Raw genomic sequence first — 19,071 nt, forward strand, 5'->3', positions numbered from 1 at the left:
GGCTGGGTGCTAGAGATGTAGGGATGATAAAAGTTGCACACTCCCCATCCTTTCCGGAATTTGAGTCCAAAAGAGATGATAGATATTAAAACAATAATCACAAAAATGAAAAATTACCAACTACGAAAAGTACTAAGGAAGAATACAGTGCTGGGACGATTATAAAAATAGAAGAACTAATTTAAATTGGGGAGTGAAATCTAAGCCAAAACCCCAAGACTGGTGTATTAGTTTTCTTTGGCTGCTGTAAGAAATATCAAAAATTTAGTAGCTTAAAACAACATAAATTTATTAACTGATGGTTCTAAACCTCAGAGTCCAACATAAGTCTCACTGAGATAAAGTCAGTTGTATTGACAGGGCTGTATTCCTTCTGGGGGCTCGAAGGGAGAACCTGTTTTCTTGATTTATCCAAATTCTAGAGTTTTCCCATATTCCTTGGCTTGTGAACCCCTTTCTCTTTATTCAAAGCTGGCAAAATTACACCTTTCTGAACATTCTTTCCATAGTCACGTCTCTTTCCCTGCCTTACTTCTGTCTCTGTCTTCTACTTTTAAAGATCCTATGACTACATTAGGTCTACTTGGATGATCTAGGATAGTCTCCCTATTTTAAGGTCAGCTGATTATCTCAATTCCATCTATGACCTTACTTCCCCTTTGTCCTGTAACCCGACATACCCATGGGAATTAGGGTGTGAACATCTTTGGTGGGCCAACAGTTTACTTGCCACAGATGGGTAGAAACAAGCGTGGGGTAGGGAGTGAAGGGTGGGGCATGACTTTCCAAGGTGGACACAGGTGGTATGACATGCTTCCATCCAGTTCATGAAAAAAGAGAATGTGTTTGAAGGGTGGTGAATAAGAGGACTAGTGGTATAAGCTAGGATTTTAGAGATAGATGGGGCTAGATTTTGCATGTCATTTTTGCCTCTCAAAGATTTACATTTTTTCTAAATGCATTGGGAATCCTTTAGAATACTGAGTGGGGTGTGGCATCATATGAGTAGCATTTAAGGATCTCCTTGGAGGAGAGTACAATGGGCTACTGATGAGGCTCCTGTATTGTTACCGGAGGAAGAGATTTATGAGAATCTTTAATACAGTGACTTGACAGCTTGTAGGGAGTCTCGTTTCTGTAGTTCTTCTCCACAACCAGGCTGTTCTCTGGCATCTCGCTCACAAAACACATTATTTTCCCCCACTGTGCTTCTTTCTCAAGGTCTCTATTTATGATGCCTGCATTCCCTTCCTTTTGCCAACCTCCTATGTCCTTTGAGATCTGGCTCAAGATTCACACCTCCAAGAAGCCTTCAGTGACTGGCTTTATTCTACATCAGCCGTGCCTTTGCTTGATGCATATTTTGAACAACCTCACTCACTCTACATGTTTACTGGCATTCCTATTAATGGAGTCTATTCAAGCTCCTCACAGCAGCTTCTGTCCTGCCCAAATTCTAGAGCCACCATGACTGAGACCATATGGTTAAAACTCCAGTTTTGGACATTAGGTACTGGGGCCTTAGATCATCTACTATGCCTTGATGTATAATGTTGCAGCCTTGAGATGAGTTGTAATGTCTCCCTGCACCTTTGGAGCCCTGTTTTAGTCTGGATGGGCTAGGTTTTGCTGCAGTAACAAACAACATGGGTATTACAATGGCTTATGGCAACAAAGATTTATTTCTTGGTCATATTACTTGCCTGTTACAGGTCACCTGTAGGCTCGCTTCACTGATCATTATCCTTATTCTGGGACTCAGGGTAATAGAACTTGGCCTCTTGTAGAACACTGCCATTGAGCATGGCTTGACTTGTCTCAGCATTAAATGCTCTAGCCTCTGAGTGACACACTTCTCTACTCATAACGCTGGCCAGAATGAACCTTATATCGAGGAGGCTGAGAAGAGACAGAGGAAGACAGAAAGTACAATTCTATTATATGCTAGAAGGGCTTGAGCTGGAACATTTGACAAACAGCACGAATGATTAGTATTTCCATTGTGAAGTGGGGGTCAGTGCCCATCCCAATTTTCAGTAGTGCCCCAGATCTGATAACCAAATTATGACACTAGAGTTTACAAGTTTAAGTCCTCTCTCTATGGCTCATTCTGTAGGCCTGAGATCATCCTGGGTCTCCCCTTGTTTCCCCTGGTTCCCCAATATAGCTGGAAACCTTGTCTTTTTCTTTTTTAGTTCTCATCTCTAAAGACTGGAGTCTCATCTCTCCAGGTGCTAGAATCCTGCTTACCTGTAGGCAAATCATGACATAGATGGCAACGAATGCTCAAACTCCTGATCCTTCTCCAATTGAATTGCACCTGTTGAGAAGTCCTGATATTTTTGTTTGGATTCTCTCATGCTGATCATTTGCCTGAACCCCAGACAGAGAGGCAGTCTGCAGAGCTAGTAAGTCGTAACTTCTGCCCAGGAATTTCTAAATCTTTGATATTTTGGGTGTAAATCCCACCATCCTCTCACAAGTATTAGCGCCACTCCTTTCTTGCTGCCAGTGAACAACTGTGCTGCCTTCATATATTCTGAGGGATGTCACCAGAGTCTCTGGTCGTATTTTTTTATCCGTTGGAGATTAAGTTTCTAAGTATCTTTCCTTCTCCTCCGTCCCCCCAATTTTTTTCAGCATCTAATGTGACATAGTGAATATAGCAAATATTTAATAACCATTTCTTGGGTGGATGAATGGGAGCCACAAAGTTATCTCAGGGCTCATCAGGAAAATGGGGTAATGATACTTAATTCAGGAGGATATTAGGAGGATTAGATAAGATCAGTGTGATATGCACTAGGAGAGGTGCCCCTTCACAAGAAATGTTAATAATTTAATAACCAGATGTGGCTGAATTGGAAGCCACCTAGGTGTGGAGTAGTGGCCATTTAGTGTCCCCAGTGACATGGATGAAATGTTTATTTCTTTACCACTCATCAGTATCTGAGCTACCCTCCTCAGCCTTCTCTTGATGTGAAGGAAAAATAACCCCTGAATTTCTTTAAGTTGTTTCCTACTGGGCGGGGCAGGAGAGGAAGCTTCTTGAACAAATATGCAGATAGTTTTTAGTTTGTTCATTTTCCCACTTTGATCATTTTTTTTTTGCAGTCTTAGCATCAGTTTGATTTTGACTTGATGCTTGAAATTTCTTTTATAATACTATTTTGAATAATTATCAAGTTAAAATTAATAGGAAATGAAAATCTAAATACTGTACTGAATGAAGTCTTTTAAATGTGGTATCTGTTTGGTTATCATTTTGGCCATTCAGCACCTAATGAACTATAATCATGACCTGGCCTAAAAAAAATTATTAAGATGGGACAGCTGGAGCCATCATATTGGTCGTCATCACACTGAGAAACCGAAACAGAAATATGAAAGTATTTTGATTAGAATCAAATTGTAGTGACATTTCAGTCATGGAAGTGTCTGAAGTGGGTAACTTGATCAATACATTAATTTTGCTGTGAGCCTAAAGACTTGAGTGTGGTTCATTTTATAACAGATGGTGTTTAACAGGCTCTGCATTCTTTGGGCTAAAACAATTTGCTGGTTGTTAAAGGACTGTAGACCACTCTCAATTAATATAGATAGACCTGCACATTCTTTTGGCTTAAAATTCTGCAGACATCAAAGAGCTTCAGTAGGAGATGCTCAGCATACCAGGGAGAGTTACCTGTGTTTCTTTGCACATTGTAATCACCCAGGTGCACTCTGCTCTGGCGCTGGTGTAAGCTGTAGTAAAAGAACACAATGTGTTCTTTGGAAATAGAGAAAGTTTGAATTTTATACTGAAAATCTGTACCCAATAAGCTTGTTATTCATTCTTACCTTGGCTTTTGCAACTGTTAATTAACGATAATGAGGGTAGAACCTTGATACTGTTTTGTCAGTGACTTCTTGATATGTAATGTGGAATTTTATCTGCTTAATGTTTATAGAACTCCACTGAACTATCTAAATATGTGTGTCTTAGTACCGCAATGCCACACTAGCTTAAAATTTTTTTTATGTTTGTTTACTTTTGAAACAGAGAGAGAGAGAGAACGCGCATGAGTGGGGGAGGGGCAGAGAGAGAGGAAGATACAGAATCTGAAGCAGGCTCCAGGCTCTGAGCTGTCAGCACAGACAGTGGGGCTCGAACTCACGGACCATGAGATCATGACCTGAGCCAAAGTTGGACGCTTAACTGACTGAGCCATCCAGGCATCCCAAGCCACACTAGCTTTGTTAAAAACTCAAGTAACATATGTGTTTTATTCAACTGAAGTATGTGTTCACTAGAGATATTAAATTTATTTTTAAATTCATTGGCTTATTGAGTGGTTATGTTTAGTACTAGTGGATCTTCTCATTCACATGGATTCCTTATAGCTTAAGTGACCACATGTCCTAGTTTGCATGGAACAGTGTTGTCTCTGTTCAGTTAAATTACTGATATTGCTTCCTTTTGCTCTCAAAAGTATTTTGGTTTGGAGTGTTAAATTATATGAGCGCTCTACATGTACACTCTCAGAAGCCACTGTTTCACTGGCTTGGGTTCAGCATGGAGTATAAAGCACTGCCTCCCACTCCTTCTTAGAACAAAACCTTCCCCTAGATTTTTCACACCTTTTATGTCCTGCAGATTCCAGGGCCATTTTACTTTGCTTCTGCGGATGCCATGGACACTTATAGCTAAAGGAAGCATTTATAAGAGACCTTTAGAAATTATCAAAAAAGTGTTTTAATACATAATATATGTTTTACTATATTCCAGGAGGGCAAGAATTTTGAGTCTTTTATTCGCCATTGAACACTCAGCACATGACACATGCTTGGGTATAGTAGAGACTCAGTAGTGATTGTTGAATGAATGAGCAATTGAAACTCACCCCTTTTTTAATTTAAGAAAACTGAGGTTTCTTCACACACACGCTTTTCTTCCTAAAGATATGAAGATACCCCATGATCACCTTGGGATCATTGTTTGGTAAATTACTTTTCAAATATTGTTTGATAAGGATTACTTGACATTTGGCCAGAAAGTCAGACTCCCAGATCCTGTCCCTGCAAGTCTTGTTTAGTCAGTCTTAGATGGTTCTGGGTCTAGAACAGGCATCCCTTCTAGGATCCTTTCCGACTCCAGGTCTTTGAAATGTCTGTTTACTTGTTTTCAAAAAGACATTTGCTTGACTTCCTGGGAGGCTGTCCATCTTTCTATGAAGTTCCTGTTAATAAGCTAGTTATGGAGGGGTTATCAGACCAAAAGGAAACCAGGTGGCACCATGCAGTTGGTTGCATCATTTTCCCTCTCTGGACACAAATCTCCTCACCTTTGGAATGACATGGCTGGGAGTCCCTGGGTGGCTCAGTTGGTTGGGCGTCTGACTCTTGATCTTGGCTCAGGTCATGATCTCATGGTTCGTGGGTTTGAGCCCCACATTGGTCTCTGTGCTGACAGCACAGAGCCTGCTTGAGATTCTCTCTCTCTCCCCCTTTCTCTGCCCCTCCCCACTCTCTTTCTCTCTCAAAATAAATAAGTTTTTAAAATATTTTAAAAAATGATAAGGCTGAACTTACAAGATCTCTCAGACCTCTTGCTGCTCTATTATCGAGTAATTGTTATCTTTAAACCTGACATAATCTGTCAGATAAAAAGTGCTATGTGAGACATTTCAACAACAAAAAAATGAGTACTTTGTTGCTTTGTTTACAAGAACTTTTCTATGGATTAGTTACTACTGGAGTTATTTGTAGATTTTTAGTTTTTTAAAGCACTATTCTTCACAAACAACTTTCTGTACCAATTTTATTCGGGATTCTCTGGATACGTGTGTTGGGAACTGACTGATAACTTTGCATTTGAGGATAAAAATTACTGATCTCTTGCCAGTTGTGTTTTAGATCTTGCCAAAGATACTTCTACAATAAGAAAACAAGTCCTTTACGTTTGAGTATAATTTGTAAAAGTTAGAAGAGCCTGTTACTAAATTATAAGCAGAATCAGAAGTAATCTTCTAGGTAAACTATGCCAGATAGTTCCCACAGAAGGGAAGAGAAGGGACCCCGTTGAAAACATTTACAGAGATTTGTTCATCAGATCAACTATATTCAATTAGGGTTTAAGGAAGTATAAACCAAGTTGGATTGATTTTTTTTTTCCAGAAGCAGAGAGAATGGATTGGAAAAATTCAGAGCTCGGGAGAGACCTGTGAAGGTCAAGACTTGAAGAGCAGTGGGTCCTGAGTGCCTAAAAGTTGCCGCCAATAAGAGGAGAAAGACGTTCACTTCTTGTTAGTAAAGAAACAATGGCACCATTCACTTATTTCGGAGTTCTGTCTGGAGCTGTTCGTGAAGTCAGAAGGAAGAGTTCTGTGGAAGATACGATAGAAGAGAGAATTGTATGGTTGCTCTTTCTACTAGATGGGCTGCCTGGTGGAGTAGAACCGAGAGCGAGCGTAATTATACAGGTGGATTTTCTTGCATTCTTACGTAATTGCGTAACACCCCACTTCTTCCTTTAAGGTGGATCCCTTATAAAGAAGAATGATTTGTTATTTAGTCTAATCCACACTGGCAGTGATGTCTCATAGTGGATTTAATATTAATCAACTTAATTATTTCTCAAGGTTGCAGGTATAAAGGGCAGTGAACAGGCAGAAAAATGTTTCTGGTAGCTTGTGACACCGGCAGTTCAAGAATGGACAGAAACCATGGGAAATACATCGTGAATGTCGAACATTCTGAAAACCAGCCGGTGAGTATTGTGGCATCACTGTGATGTGTTCTGATGGCCCAGCGTCTTGTTTCCAATATGTGTACATCTCTAATATTTCTTTATTACAACATGGTTCTTCCCAAAGTGGAATTCTTACAAGTTTTACATGGGAGCCAATTTTTAGCCATATTGTTACTGCTTAGAAAATAAAACATTTCTGCGTATCAGTACATACATGCTTGAGAAATTTATTTTAATATTTATTAATCTAGGATATTGGCAATTTGGGGGTAACAAATTGGCCAGTTATCATAATTGCAGTTATCATAATTCAAGTTATCATAATCCCTGCAGTTATCATAATTCAAGCGTAAGCCAACAAATCTGCATTTGATTGCATTAATGAGTTATATCTGTTAAATGTGGCATATAGATTTTTGTGTTAACTGCCTAAGTTTTTAGTGTCATGTATAGATTTGCCATAGCTCAAAGATTTCTATGTGTCTTTGAATGTCAGTGGTAATCCTATGAGTGAAGTCTAAGCCTGAGCCGTAAACTATCTAGTAAATCTTTCAGATTGGCCTCTTCAATTACTTATGAATTTCTTTTTTTGGTAAAGAACTATATTCAGATGAAATATTTAGAATTCAATTGTATACAATATTATTTGACTATTATTTATGTTTTTAGAAGAAATGGTTCCATATCGTGTGTTTTATGACTGCCTTTTATGTGACTGTGCATGTCTGAGTAGAGACCTTGATGATAATGGGAACTGCCGTGGAAATGTGCTGAGTGAGATCAGTACAAGTCTGAACGGCCAGTTACATTTTGTGAGGAATAGCATTTTTGTCCCCATGCCCTAACAAGGAAATTACAAGGCAAAGAAATTGTTTTCTAGGTCAGCACTTCCACCCCCTGAAGATGTTCTTCATGGTCCTTCTAGCCTTGCAACTCTCTCCCTGTGTCTTCATAGTATCAAGATACTCAGATAAGAAGGTCCTTGGGGTGCCTGGGGGGCTTAGTCGGTTAAGCCACCTTAACTTGATTTCAGCTCAGGTCATGATCTCATGGTTTGTGGCATCGAGCCCGACATGAGACTCTGTGCAGACAAAGGGGAGCTGGTTTGGGAGTCTCTCTCTGTCCCTTCACCCACTCTTGTGTGCTTGTGCACACTCTCTCAAAATAAATAAGTAAACTAAAAAAAAAAAAGTCCAATGTTTTTATCTGGAAGCTTGATTGTTTCACTTGCACGTTTAGGTTTATGACCCACTTAAAATTCATTTTATATATGGCAGGAAGTAGGATTAAACATTTTTTTCAATATGGAGATTTTTTTTCTGTACAGATAAGTGTAAAATTCATCCTGTCTCTACTGAATTGATGCTTTTTTGGTAAATCAAGTGATTTATATTTGTGGGTGTGTTTTAGGACTCTAGTCTGTTCCATTGCTCTATTCGTTCTTGTACCACTACTACACTCTCTTTATTCTTCTAGCTTTATAGCCTTGAAATTTTGTAGTACTTAAACATTGCTCTTCGAGTTATCTTGGCTATTCAAGGTCCTTTGCATTTCTATATAAATTTTTAGAATCCGCTTATTGATTTTTACTAAAAGTACTTTTGCAGTTTTGACTGGGAGATTATTGAATCTTCATTTTAATTTGTGAGACTTTATATCTTAATATCTAAATTCTTCGAATCCATGAACATGGTTTATTTTATCTTTTATATTGGTGTTCTTTAATTTTTGTTGGCAATCATTTGAGATTTTAATGTAGAGATTAAGTATTTTTCTTTTTAGATGTATTTCTAGATGTTTTTGTGTTGCCTTAATTTTTTTTTAATATTTGTTTATTTTTGAGACAGAGGGAGACAGAGTGCGAGTGGGGGAGGGGCAGAGAGAGAGGGAGACACAGAATATGAAACAGGCTCAAGGCTCGAGCCATCAGCACAGAGACCGACGGGGGGGCTCGAACCCACTAACGGTGAGATCATGACGCTTAACCAACTGAGCCACCCAGGCGCCCCGATTTTTGTGTTGTTTTAAATGGTACATTAAATTCCATTTCAAATGTTTTCTTGCTATTTTACAGAAATCCAATTGATTTTTGTATTCTTACCATGTATCCAGTGACCTCACTAATTCATTTATTCATTACTATTTTCTTTGTAGATTCTTTTGGATTTTCTATAAACACAGTCATGTCATTCTTCTTTTTTTTTTTTTTAATTTTAACACATTTTGTTTTCATAACTAAATGCACTGGCTAAGACCTCCGATGTAATACTGGATGGGAGTGGTAAAAGTGGACATCTTGCATTTTTCCCAGATTCAGGGGGAAAGTATGAAATATTTCACCATTAATTATGACATTAGCTTTAGGTTTCATGGAGCTACTGTTTATCATATTATGGAAAGTCCCTTCTATTACTAGCTTGCCCAGAAATTTCATCATAAATGGTCATTAAATTTTTGGAATTTTATACATTTTTGGATTTTATTTACTACTGTTTTCTTTAAAGAATATTTGTACCTATATTTTTGATAGACTGATCTTCAGAGGATTCAAGATAACTTTTTAGCTTCCTGTTTCCAGAAGCCTCAAAGTCTGACAAATGTCCTGATGGGGGAAACCAGTCTTGTGTTTGTGGTTAAGTCTCTTTCTCCTACAGTGATTTGATCTTCTATTTACCATGATACTGCTGTAGACTTGACTCTGCCTTTCTGTCCAGGCCTCTGGCGTCTGGAGCTATCCTGGAACATTAAAGATACTTTACATTGGGGCTCCTTTATTTTCAAATAAGTCCGGTCAGCCTCACATGAATACCAAAAGTTTTGCTGACTTCTTTTGGCAGTCAGAACCATAGGCTCATGCTCAGGCTCCATAAATGTCCCCAGAAAAGATGGCCTATGATGTAAGATTCAACTTTGGAAAAGCTGCTTCTTTTAAGTTTTAAATAATCTGACTTCTGTTTTTTCAAAGCTCTTCATTTGTTTGTTTGTTTATTGTAGTGGGAGAAGTGGCTTTTTGCAATTTGCTAAATCCAGAACCTCACTTCACCTCTTTAGATCTTGGTTTTCTCATTTTGAATATAACCCAAAAGAGTTGTTCTTGATAAGCCTTAAGGTCTCTAGAATTTTCATAGTGGCACTTTTTTTTTTAATATGATCTCCCTACACCAGCTTGCAATGTAATGATATTTAACAAATGTATTAAATGTGAAGAGGATGAAAGATAGTGCGTATTCCTGGATTTTAACCTCAATAATTGTATAAAATAATTAAATTTAACTTAGGATGATGTCACTAGATTTCCATGTTTTGAGAATAAATATAATGAATGTGTTCTTTTATTCCTTTAATCAGGGTTCACATGATCTTATTTGAATAGATATGTCATGATATTTAACAGTATGATTTATATTTGTCAGAATATATTACTTCAGGCATCAAATACAATAGCTTCTTTTTTTCCCCATTCTTTTCTTTGCACAGTCATTCCTGAACCTAAGAAACCATGAAGCTCACAGATCAGCATGTCAATTTCCAACATCAACCGATGTGACTGGTGATGTAACTGTGACTGGTACTGATTTAACTGGTGCCTGCACTGACACAGGGACCCTTGGACACTCAGCATTTCCAAACAGAGAATTCCAACATTGTCAGGTAATGTTTGGGGCAACACTGTTTCTCTGGGTTATGATGTAACCCATATGATAATTGATCTAATAGTTTGAAGGAGAAACATCCAATCAATTGACATTACTGTTGTTCTTTTGAAAATTTACATCATCTTTTGAACATGTCAAGTCACTGAGAGAATGCGAAAGACGTAGATTTATGGGGGGTCATCATTTAAGGAGCTAATGATCTTGATAGAACAAAAGAGAGACAATATATAAGGTCAAAGGAAATAAAGCAAAGTTTTGAGGTCCCTTTGTTTGGAGGGCTGAGTAGATGGTGACAGCAACTGCATTGGCAGTGAATAACATTGTAACCCTCACTCAATGGAAGATGAAGTCATGTGCTAAGGCCCTGGGGATCTAGTCTGCGGGTCTCACTCTCCTTCCCTTCCTTTCTCTCAGCCTGACTGTGGGGCTGCTGTTGACCTCCTGGTTGTGACCTCATGTGTTTTCAACCTTAACTCAGAAACCATTTAGAACCATCTTGGTTTGGTGTCCAGAAGCAGATTTCCTATATTCCTTACTGTTACTTGTTATTCTCTTTTCTTCACCTTAAGGTCTGAAATTTTCCAGCAAGGGAAGAACTTGATTTTGCTGATGATCTTTGCAATTTGGTTCAGTGCTTTCTAGCTCTGGACTACACCCTTCCTCTGATTAATCCTGCTGTGGAAATAGTTTGAAGAGACCGTGACAAATTAAGAGAAGACAAACTCTATGTTAAGAGACATTGTGGAAGAATAATTTTGATGAGAATTATTCAGGGAATATGACTCTGATGATTCAGAGAACTGAGTTACGTTAGTTGCCTTTACTTAGCCACACATGGGAAACAATGTGGAAGTTTAGAATGTTTTTGTAAGAATTCACATAGCCAGTTGGTGGCAATTAATGACACTGGAGCACAGGTCTGAAGTCTGCTTTAGGTGAGTTTCCATTAATCTTGTTCCTTTTTTTTTGGAAGATTCAAACAGAAAATTATGGTAATTGCCATTTTTATCTAAGAAACGAGCATAGGCCTTCCTCTCCTTCACCTCTAACTTCCTTTCTAAGGCCTAGATGACATGGGACAGGAGGTACCATTTATCTCTGGGCTCTCTTATTTGGTGCCCTGAATTCCTTTGGCCTTGGTACCCAGTGCCTTTGCACTGCTCCTGATTGCCTAGTAAGCACCAGTCACAACACCCAAACTGAGGTTTATCATCTGAAACCGTGTCCCATATTTGGGACATTCAAGAGCTGCTTGGCATGCTCCAGAGGTGTCTATTCTGTTTGCTTCCTTTAGTGATCTATTTTCAGTCATGAGAAAAGGGATAAGAATGGGCTAGTTAGTGAAACCAAATGTTTCTTTGAATATTTAGTAAATGTTAGGAAAATGTTATGCACTCAGTTTTACTATCTACTATTGATATCAACCCTATGAAATAGGTGATGTTATCCATGTGAGGGCATTGAGGCTTTGCATGATAATGCAAATTTCCACATATCTTCATCCATCCAGTGAAAGGTGGCATTAAAATTTAAACCTGAATTTGTTAGACTCCAATGCCTATGCTCTTAATTACTGCAGTGTACTACCTTCTGCAAAAATCTAATTATGGAGGATATTTCTTATTCTAATTTTCTTTTTTTTTTAATTTAATTTTATTCAATTTTAAAAAAGTTTATTTGGAGAGAGACAGAGACAGTATGAGTGGGGGAGGGGGAGAGAGAGAGGGAGAGAGAGAGAATCCCAAGCAGGCTCTGTGCTGCTGGTGCAGAGCCTGACGTGGAGCTCAAACTCACGAAACCATGAGATCATGACCTGAGATCATGAGATCAAGAGTCAGATGCTCAACTGACTGAGCCACCCAAGTGCCCCTCTTGTTCTAATTTTCTTAACACATTGAGGTAGATACTATTATCCCCAATTTTGATATAAGTCCAGCTGATAGGCAAATTAAGAAACATGCTCAGAATATTAGAGGTATGGCGTTTAAATTAAAGACTCTCTGATCTCAAGACTTATGTGTTTTACACTACGCAGTGTTTCCTCTACAATAACAAAGTATGTATGCATGGTACTTTAGAATTTACAAAGTAAATTTACTGATGTTAATCCTTATTCTAATTTTATTATATAAGTTTTTATAGATGAATGAAAGAATAGGGTCACAGAAACATCTTACCAAATGAAAATAGCTGGTGGTAGCAGAAAGTGGATTTCACAAATGTTTTCAGACTCTGAATTTCATGCTGCCAAATACTAACCTGTGTGAAAAGTTAGCCAGGAAATTGGATAAGGCATTAATTAATGCTGTTAAAGTAGAAGGCTCCAAAGCTGACAAATTTAGGAAATGCCCAAAGGGGTAGAAAACTTAATTAGATCTTTGGGGTCCCTCAAGTCACAGTATACAGGAGCCACCAACATGTATAGAGACTTCTTTTAATAGTGGAAAGAAAAAGGAATTTCCAGGAAGACATTTATTTGTTTTATTACTTTGAGATGCAGATATATGAAAAGAAAGCATGAAAGTCAGTGGAAGTTTCTTTGTTCCTATATTAAACACAGTATAAAGACAAACTCTTTCCTAAATAAAAACTTACAATTAAGTCAATATATATCACTGACACCATTAAGAATAGTATCTTATATTTGTACATCCTTTCAATGAAGTAATCTATATATACAAAGGATTATCGAAGGCATTAGTTTTTCTTGAAACATCTGGTTTCATTTGCAGTAATTTATTTAAATCCTTTCCAGGTGACACAAAATTTCTTCACCGACTGGTCTCTTTGGAAGATCTTCCTGGCTTGTCTCTTAGCCTGTGCTATAACAACAACAATTGGAGTACTCATAGAGTGCCTGGTGTATGATGGGAAGAATAATAATACCTCCATTGTTATTCAGCTTCCTCAAAACCACGGGACAACCTCATCTACTAGTTCTGAAACTTTAGTTCCTACTGCGATAACAGATTCTACCAGCACGTCTGATTCAACTACCATCACTATGACCACTGCTAGCACTTCAAGAGAACCAACTAGTACAAAAACCATTGCTTCTACTGACACTCTCACTGCAACTTCTCCCACTTTTACTGAACTTAAAACGACGGCAGGAACAAGAAATTCAGCTAAACCAAATACCACAATGACTGCCAGCAATGCTACTGAGGCAAAAACAACAAAGACCACTCCTCTTGCTTCTGCTGAACCTGCAGCCACAGCAACAGTCACTGATTCACTTCAACCCACTACCACAAAGATTACCGGCACAACCACTGAGCCTACAACCACCACAGCCACCGCTACTGCCTCTACAGAACCTACAACCACCACAGTCACCAGCCCTCTCTCTTTCAAACCCACAATCACCACAGCGGCCACTACCTCATCTGAACTGACTACTACAGAAACTTCCAGCACTAACACTGAGGCTAGAATCACCACAGCTGCCATTATAATGTCTGCGGTACCTACAACCCCCGAGGCCACTGCTATAACTGCTACCAAACCTACCACCTCCAAGGCTACTTCTACAATTTCTACTGAAACTGCTATCACCATGGCCACCACGACTTCTAACAAGCCTATGACCACCGCAGCTACCATTACAACCTACTGAACCTACAACCACTAGAGCAGTTGCCACCTCATCAGTACCCACTATCACAACTTCCAGTGGTACCACTGAAGCTACAGCTGCCACAGCCACCACTGTAACTTCTGTGGAACCTGAAACCACCATGGTCACAACTGCAACTTCTATGGAACCTACAACTACAATGGCCGCCATTACAACCACTTCTGAACCTACAATCGCCCAGCCACCACTGTTGTCTCTGCTGAACCTGTAACCACCACAACAGCCACCGTGGCATCTGAACCCACTACCACAATAACTGTTAGCACTACCACTAATGCCACCACCACCACAGATACCATCAAAACTTCTCTTGAACCTACAACCACCATGGCCGCCACTATATCTAATGAACCTACAACCAACACAGCTATCACTATTGTCTCTACCAAACTTCACCACCACCACAGCAGGCACCACAGCATATGAGCCAACCACCATAGTAACTGCCAGCACTACACTGAAGCTACAACCACCACAGATACCACTACAACTTCTACTGAACCTGTAACCGCCATGGCCACCAATACTGACTCTACCAAACCTACAAAAACCACTATGGCCACCATTTCCTCTGAACTGACTACACAATAACTGCTAGCACTACCACCGAGGCCACAACTAACACAGCCACTACAACCTCTACTGAACCTACAACCACCACGGCCATGACTACAACTTCTACCAAGTTTACAACCCCTACAGCCACCACTGTTGTCTCTACTGAACCTAGAGCCACCACACCAGCCACCACAGCATCTGAACTGATCACCGCAGTAACTGCCAGCAATACCACTGAGGCTACAACCGTCACGGCCACTGCTACCACTTCTGCCTAACCTACAACCACCACGGCCAACACTACAACATTTACCAAACCTACAACCGCTATGGCCACCACCACTGTTGTCTCTACTGAACCTAGAGCCACCACACCAGCCACCTCAGCATCTGAACTGACTACCACAATAATTGCCAGTACTACCTCCGAGGCCACAACCACCACAGACACCACTATAACTTCTACTGAACCTACAACCACTATGGCCACCACCACAATTTCCACCAAAACCCACAGCCACTACTACTTCTACCCACAGCCACTAGTACTTCTACAAAACCTATAACCACCATGGCCACCAATGTAACTTCTACTGAGCCTACAACCCCCATGGCCACAACTATAACTTCCTCCGAAGGTACAACCACCACAGCCCTCACCACAACCTCTACCGAACCACAACTGCCATAGCCCCCACTATGTCTCTACTGAACTTACTGCCACAACATTAGCCACCACTTCATCTGAACAGACCACCATAATAACTGCCAGCACTACCACTGAGGCTACAACCACCACAAATACCAGTATAACTTCTGCTGAACCTGAAACCACCACAGCCACCACTATAATTTCTACCAAGCTTACAACTGGCAGGGCCACCACTACCATTTCTACTGAACCTACAACCACCAGCCACCACAGCCGTCATTTCATCTGAACTGGCTACCCCAACCATTGCCAGCACTACCACTGAGGGTACAACCGCCACGGCCACCAGTACCACTTCTACTGAACCTATAATGACTGTAGGCACCACTACAACTTCTACCAAACCTATAATCACCATGGTACCCACAGTTGTGTCTATTGAGCCTACAACCACCACGGCCACTACTATAATTTCTACCAAACCTACAATCACCATAGCCACCACTACAACCTCTAATGAACCCACAACTGCCACAGCCACCACTATTGCCTCTACCAAACTTAGCACCATAACAGCAGTCACTGTAGCATCTGAACTGACTACCACAGTAACTGCCAGCACTACCACTGAGGCTACAACCACCACTGTAACTTCTACCAAAATTACAACCACCACAGCCACCACTACCACTTCTGCATTTACAACCACCACAGCCACTAATCCTGCCTCTACTCAACCTACAACCACCACTATGGCCACCACATCATCTGAACTGACTACCACCACGACTGCCAGCACTACCCCTGAGGCTACAACCACCATGGTTGCCACTACAACTTCTACTGAACCTGTGACCACCATGGCCACTGTCAGTGCTTCTGCGACACCTATGACCCCCACAGCAGCCACCACTTAATCTTAACCAGCTACTACAATGTCTGCCAGCATGACCACGGAAGCTATAATTAGAACAGCCACCACTGCTACTTCTAACGAACCTATGACCACCACAGTCACCACTACACTTTAGACCACTCTCCTGAACCTACAACCCCAGGAACTGCCACCACTTCCACTGAACTGCTTCTGCAGTGACTGAGAGTGGTACTACCACAGAGGCTGCAGCCACAACAGCCAGTACTGCTGCCTCGACTGAACCTACAACCACAGCAATAGCCACTGCTTTTACTGAACCCACTACCACAATGACTGCCGGTACCACCACCGAGGCTAGAACCACAGTGGCCACCACTGTGGCTTGTATCAAATCTGTAACCACCACAGCAGTCACCGCTTCATCTTGTCATAAGCACAACGGCAACACCTTTCATTCAGCTGAACCCACCACCATAATTCCAAGCATTGTCTTTCAAAGGAACGTATCACCACAACTGCCGTTATCGTTTTGGTTGTGCCCACGGCCATTTCTACCAGGACTGTATTAACTGAATCTATGACTGTTATAACTTTTACTGAAAATTCTGCTATCAGATTACAGTACCAGTTCAGCTCTTTCCAATCCACATTGGCAGTCCCTCCCACCACCACTGAAGGTACAGCTACATAAATCATCCAACAACTTTCAGTAAGATCTGAATCATTCCTGTTTCAAATGGACCTATGATTACCATCAGTTTGACAGGATTTCTAGGTACTCCTCCTGGCTTCTCGACTGAATTTACATCATTTGCCAGAGCCACCTCCACTTCAATGACTGAATCTAGTCTGTTTTCTGACTCCACTAAAACATCACCTTCGATCTCCACTGCCACCACCTAAGTATAAATAAAATAACTACACATGCTACCAACTCAACGAACTTTCCCATCACAACACCATAGTGATTTTAGCTGAATGTATGATCTATGACCAACATTACCTGCTAATGGAAAGTACAACCACAAATTTTAAATAATCTATCTCAATACAGCTAGCCATTGCCCCACCCCTTCAAATAAGTCCTTAGCCACAATAATAGCATTACATTAATGAAGCATGCTGGCGCCATAACTTCTACTGAAATTTCATGATAGAAGGCACTGCATCAGTCAGTCTTACAGTCATACTACCATTTCTATGCAAACCGTTTCTACAATTCCATTTCTACTGTATGTACTAATACAAGAGACAAAACCTCACCAAACCCTTCAGTACCTTTCACCTGAATCTATAAGCACTATAATTTGTATGGGCATGTTACTCAAACTCTCCATTACTTACTCCTCTGAACTAATGCTGCTGGTATTTCCAGTAAATCCAGTAAGTCACACCATCACTCAGAAATGGCAAATTCATAATGACCTCTTCCACTGCAGCTGTAGTTAGGAGGCCTGCAAATTAAATCCTAACATCCACTATTATCACCCCCACTTCAGAACCTGTATCTATTATTCGTACCATAGGTGGTTCCATGGCCAATAACTGCCAACATATAACAGTTACCAACATACCTACTTCTAACACGAGATTTTCTTAATGACCAGTTCAACTATCGTCATAATGATAATGAATTTCACTCCCAAAACATTAATATTATCATTTATTAGACCTGATCATTTAATGTGGAGAGTCTCTATTTTTTTGAATTTTTAGTACAGTTTTCACACAAAGTAAATCCAATGTATGTATTTATGTTGAAAACCTATTATGATTAAATAAAAGGTTACTGTGAGTATAGTCTTTTATTATTCTGAAGTTTTAGTCTTTAATACACAAATTCCATATGTAATAAAGAAAGAACATTCTATATGGTAAGGGTATATTAAATACATTTGTGTATTACATTTTATTTTTAAAATGTTTGTTTTGTGAGAGAGAGCACGCATGTGCCCACCTAAGAGTGGGGAGGGACAGAAAGAGAGGGAGAGAGAGAATCCCAAGCAGGCTCCATGCTGTCAGCATAGAGCCTGTTGTGGGGCTCGATCCCATGAACCTCAAGATCCATGACCTGAGCTGAAATCAAGAGTTGGACACTTAACTAACTGAGCCACCCAAGTGCCAGTACCACATTTTCTTTTTAGATTGTGTGAAATTATTTTCCTTTGATTTTCTCTTTATTTAAAAAATTTATGTTAGAGCACAGCAGGAGAGGGGCAGAGAGAGACAGAGGGAATTGTAGCACGCTCCATGCTTAGTGCAGAGACTCACGTGGGGCGCAGTCTCATGAACCATGGGATCATGACCTGAGCCGAAATCAAGAATCGGACCCTTAACTCACTAAGCCACCCAGGTGCCCCTCATTTTCTATTAAATCATTTTGGTTTTTAAGGAATATTAACAGATGTGTTATCACTGTTTTCAATTAAAAATTTGTTTTCTACTCTTTTTTACAGTGACATTATAAATGCACCCAACTAAATACTTTGAGTAAACATGTACTTAGGGTTATCTGCCGAAATGCTGGAGAAAATTCATAAAAAAGAAAATAGCAATGCAGATAGTAATAAACTTACAAATTTGGATTCTGTTATTTAAATTTTTGGTAATTGATAGGCTTAAGTAAGTGCTGATGGTATTACAGAGAGAAAGTCGCTAAAACTTAACATGCCCCATGAGACCTTAAGTTTAGCCCCTGCTTATCCCTCAAACATCATTGTGTGCTCGCTTATATAACACTTGCTATGTTGTAGCCATGCTGTTTTTCAAACTAGGAAATATTTCAAATACACAAAGAGACGTAAAGAATTTTACATTGAGCATCTGTGTGCCCATTTCACATTCTAAGAGACAAATCACTACATATGCCCTATTGAGTCCAGATGGCTGATGCAGCGGGTGTCAAGACTCATTTAGGACGTTGTAGTGACATGTTGCAGCAATAGATGGTGCTATGAT

At 39.9% G+C, this 19,071-nt stretch overlaps 1 protein-coding gene across 1 annotated transcript in view; it reads left to right on the forward strand.

The window, feature by feature from the left end:
* The window catches only part of LOC113602172 (uncharacterized), an 82,139-nt gene extending 67,277 nt beyond the window's left edge, over positions 1 to 14,862 (forward strand). Inside the window, exons 7-13 of the mRNA XM_053205651.1 lie at positions 2,196 to 2,408; positions 6,157 to 6,461; positions 6,621 to 6,748; positions 10,208 to 10,381; positions 13,142 to 14,004; positions 14,063 to 14,233; positions 14,601 to 14,862. Coding sequence (XP_053061626.1) covers positions 6,656 to 6,748; positions 10,208 to 10,381; positions 13,142 to 14,004; positions 14,063 to 14,233; positions 14,601 to 14,862 — 1,563 coding nt within the window. The 5' untranslated portion in view covers positions 2,196 to 2,408; positions 6,157 to 6,461; positions 6,621 to 6,655. The remainder of the gene's footprint in view (positions 1 to 2,195; positions 2,409 to 6,156; positions 6,462 to 6,620; positions 6,749 to 10,207; positions 10,382 to 13,141; positions 14,005 to 14,062; positions 14,234 to 14,600) is intronic.
* Positions 14,863 to 19,071: the final 4,209 nt, after the last annotated feature.

This window comes from Acinonyx jubatus, chromosome D3 (assembly GCF_027475565.1).
Source record: "Acinonyx jubatus isolate Ajub_Pintada_27869175 chromosome D3, VMU_Ajub_asm_v1.0, whole genome shotgun sequence".
NCBI classification, from domain to species: Eukaryota; Metazoa; Chordata; class Mammalia; order Carnivora; family Felidae; genus Acinonyx; species Acinonyx jubatus.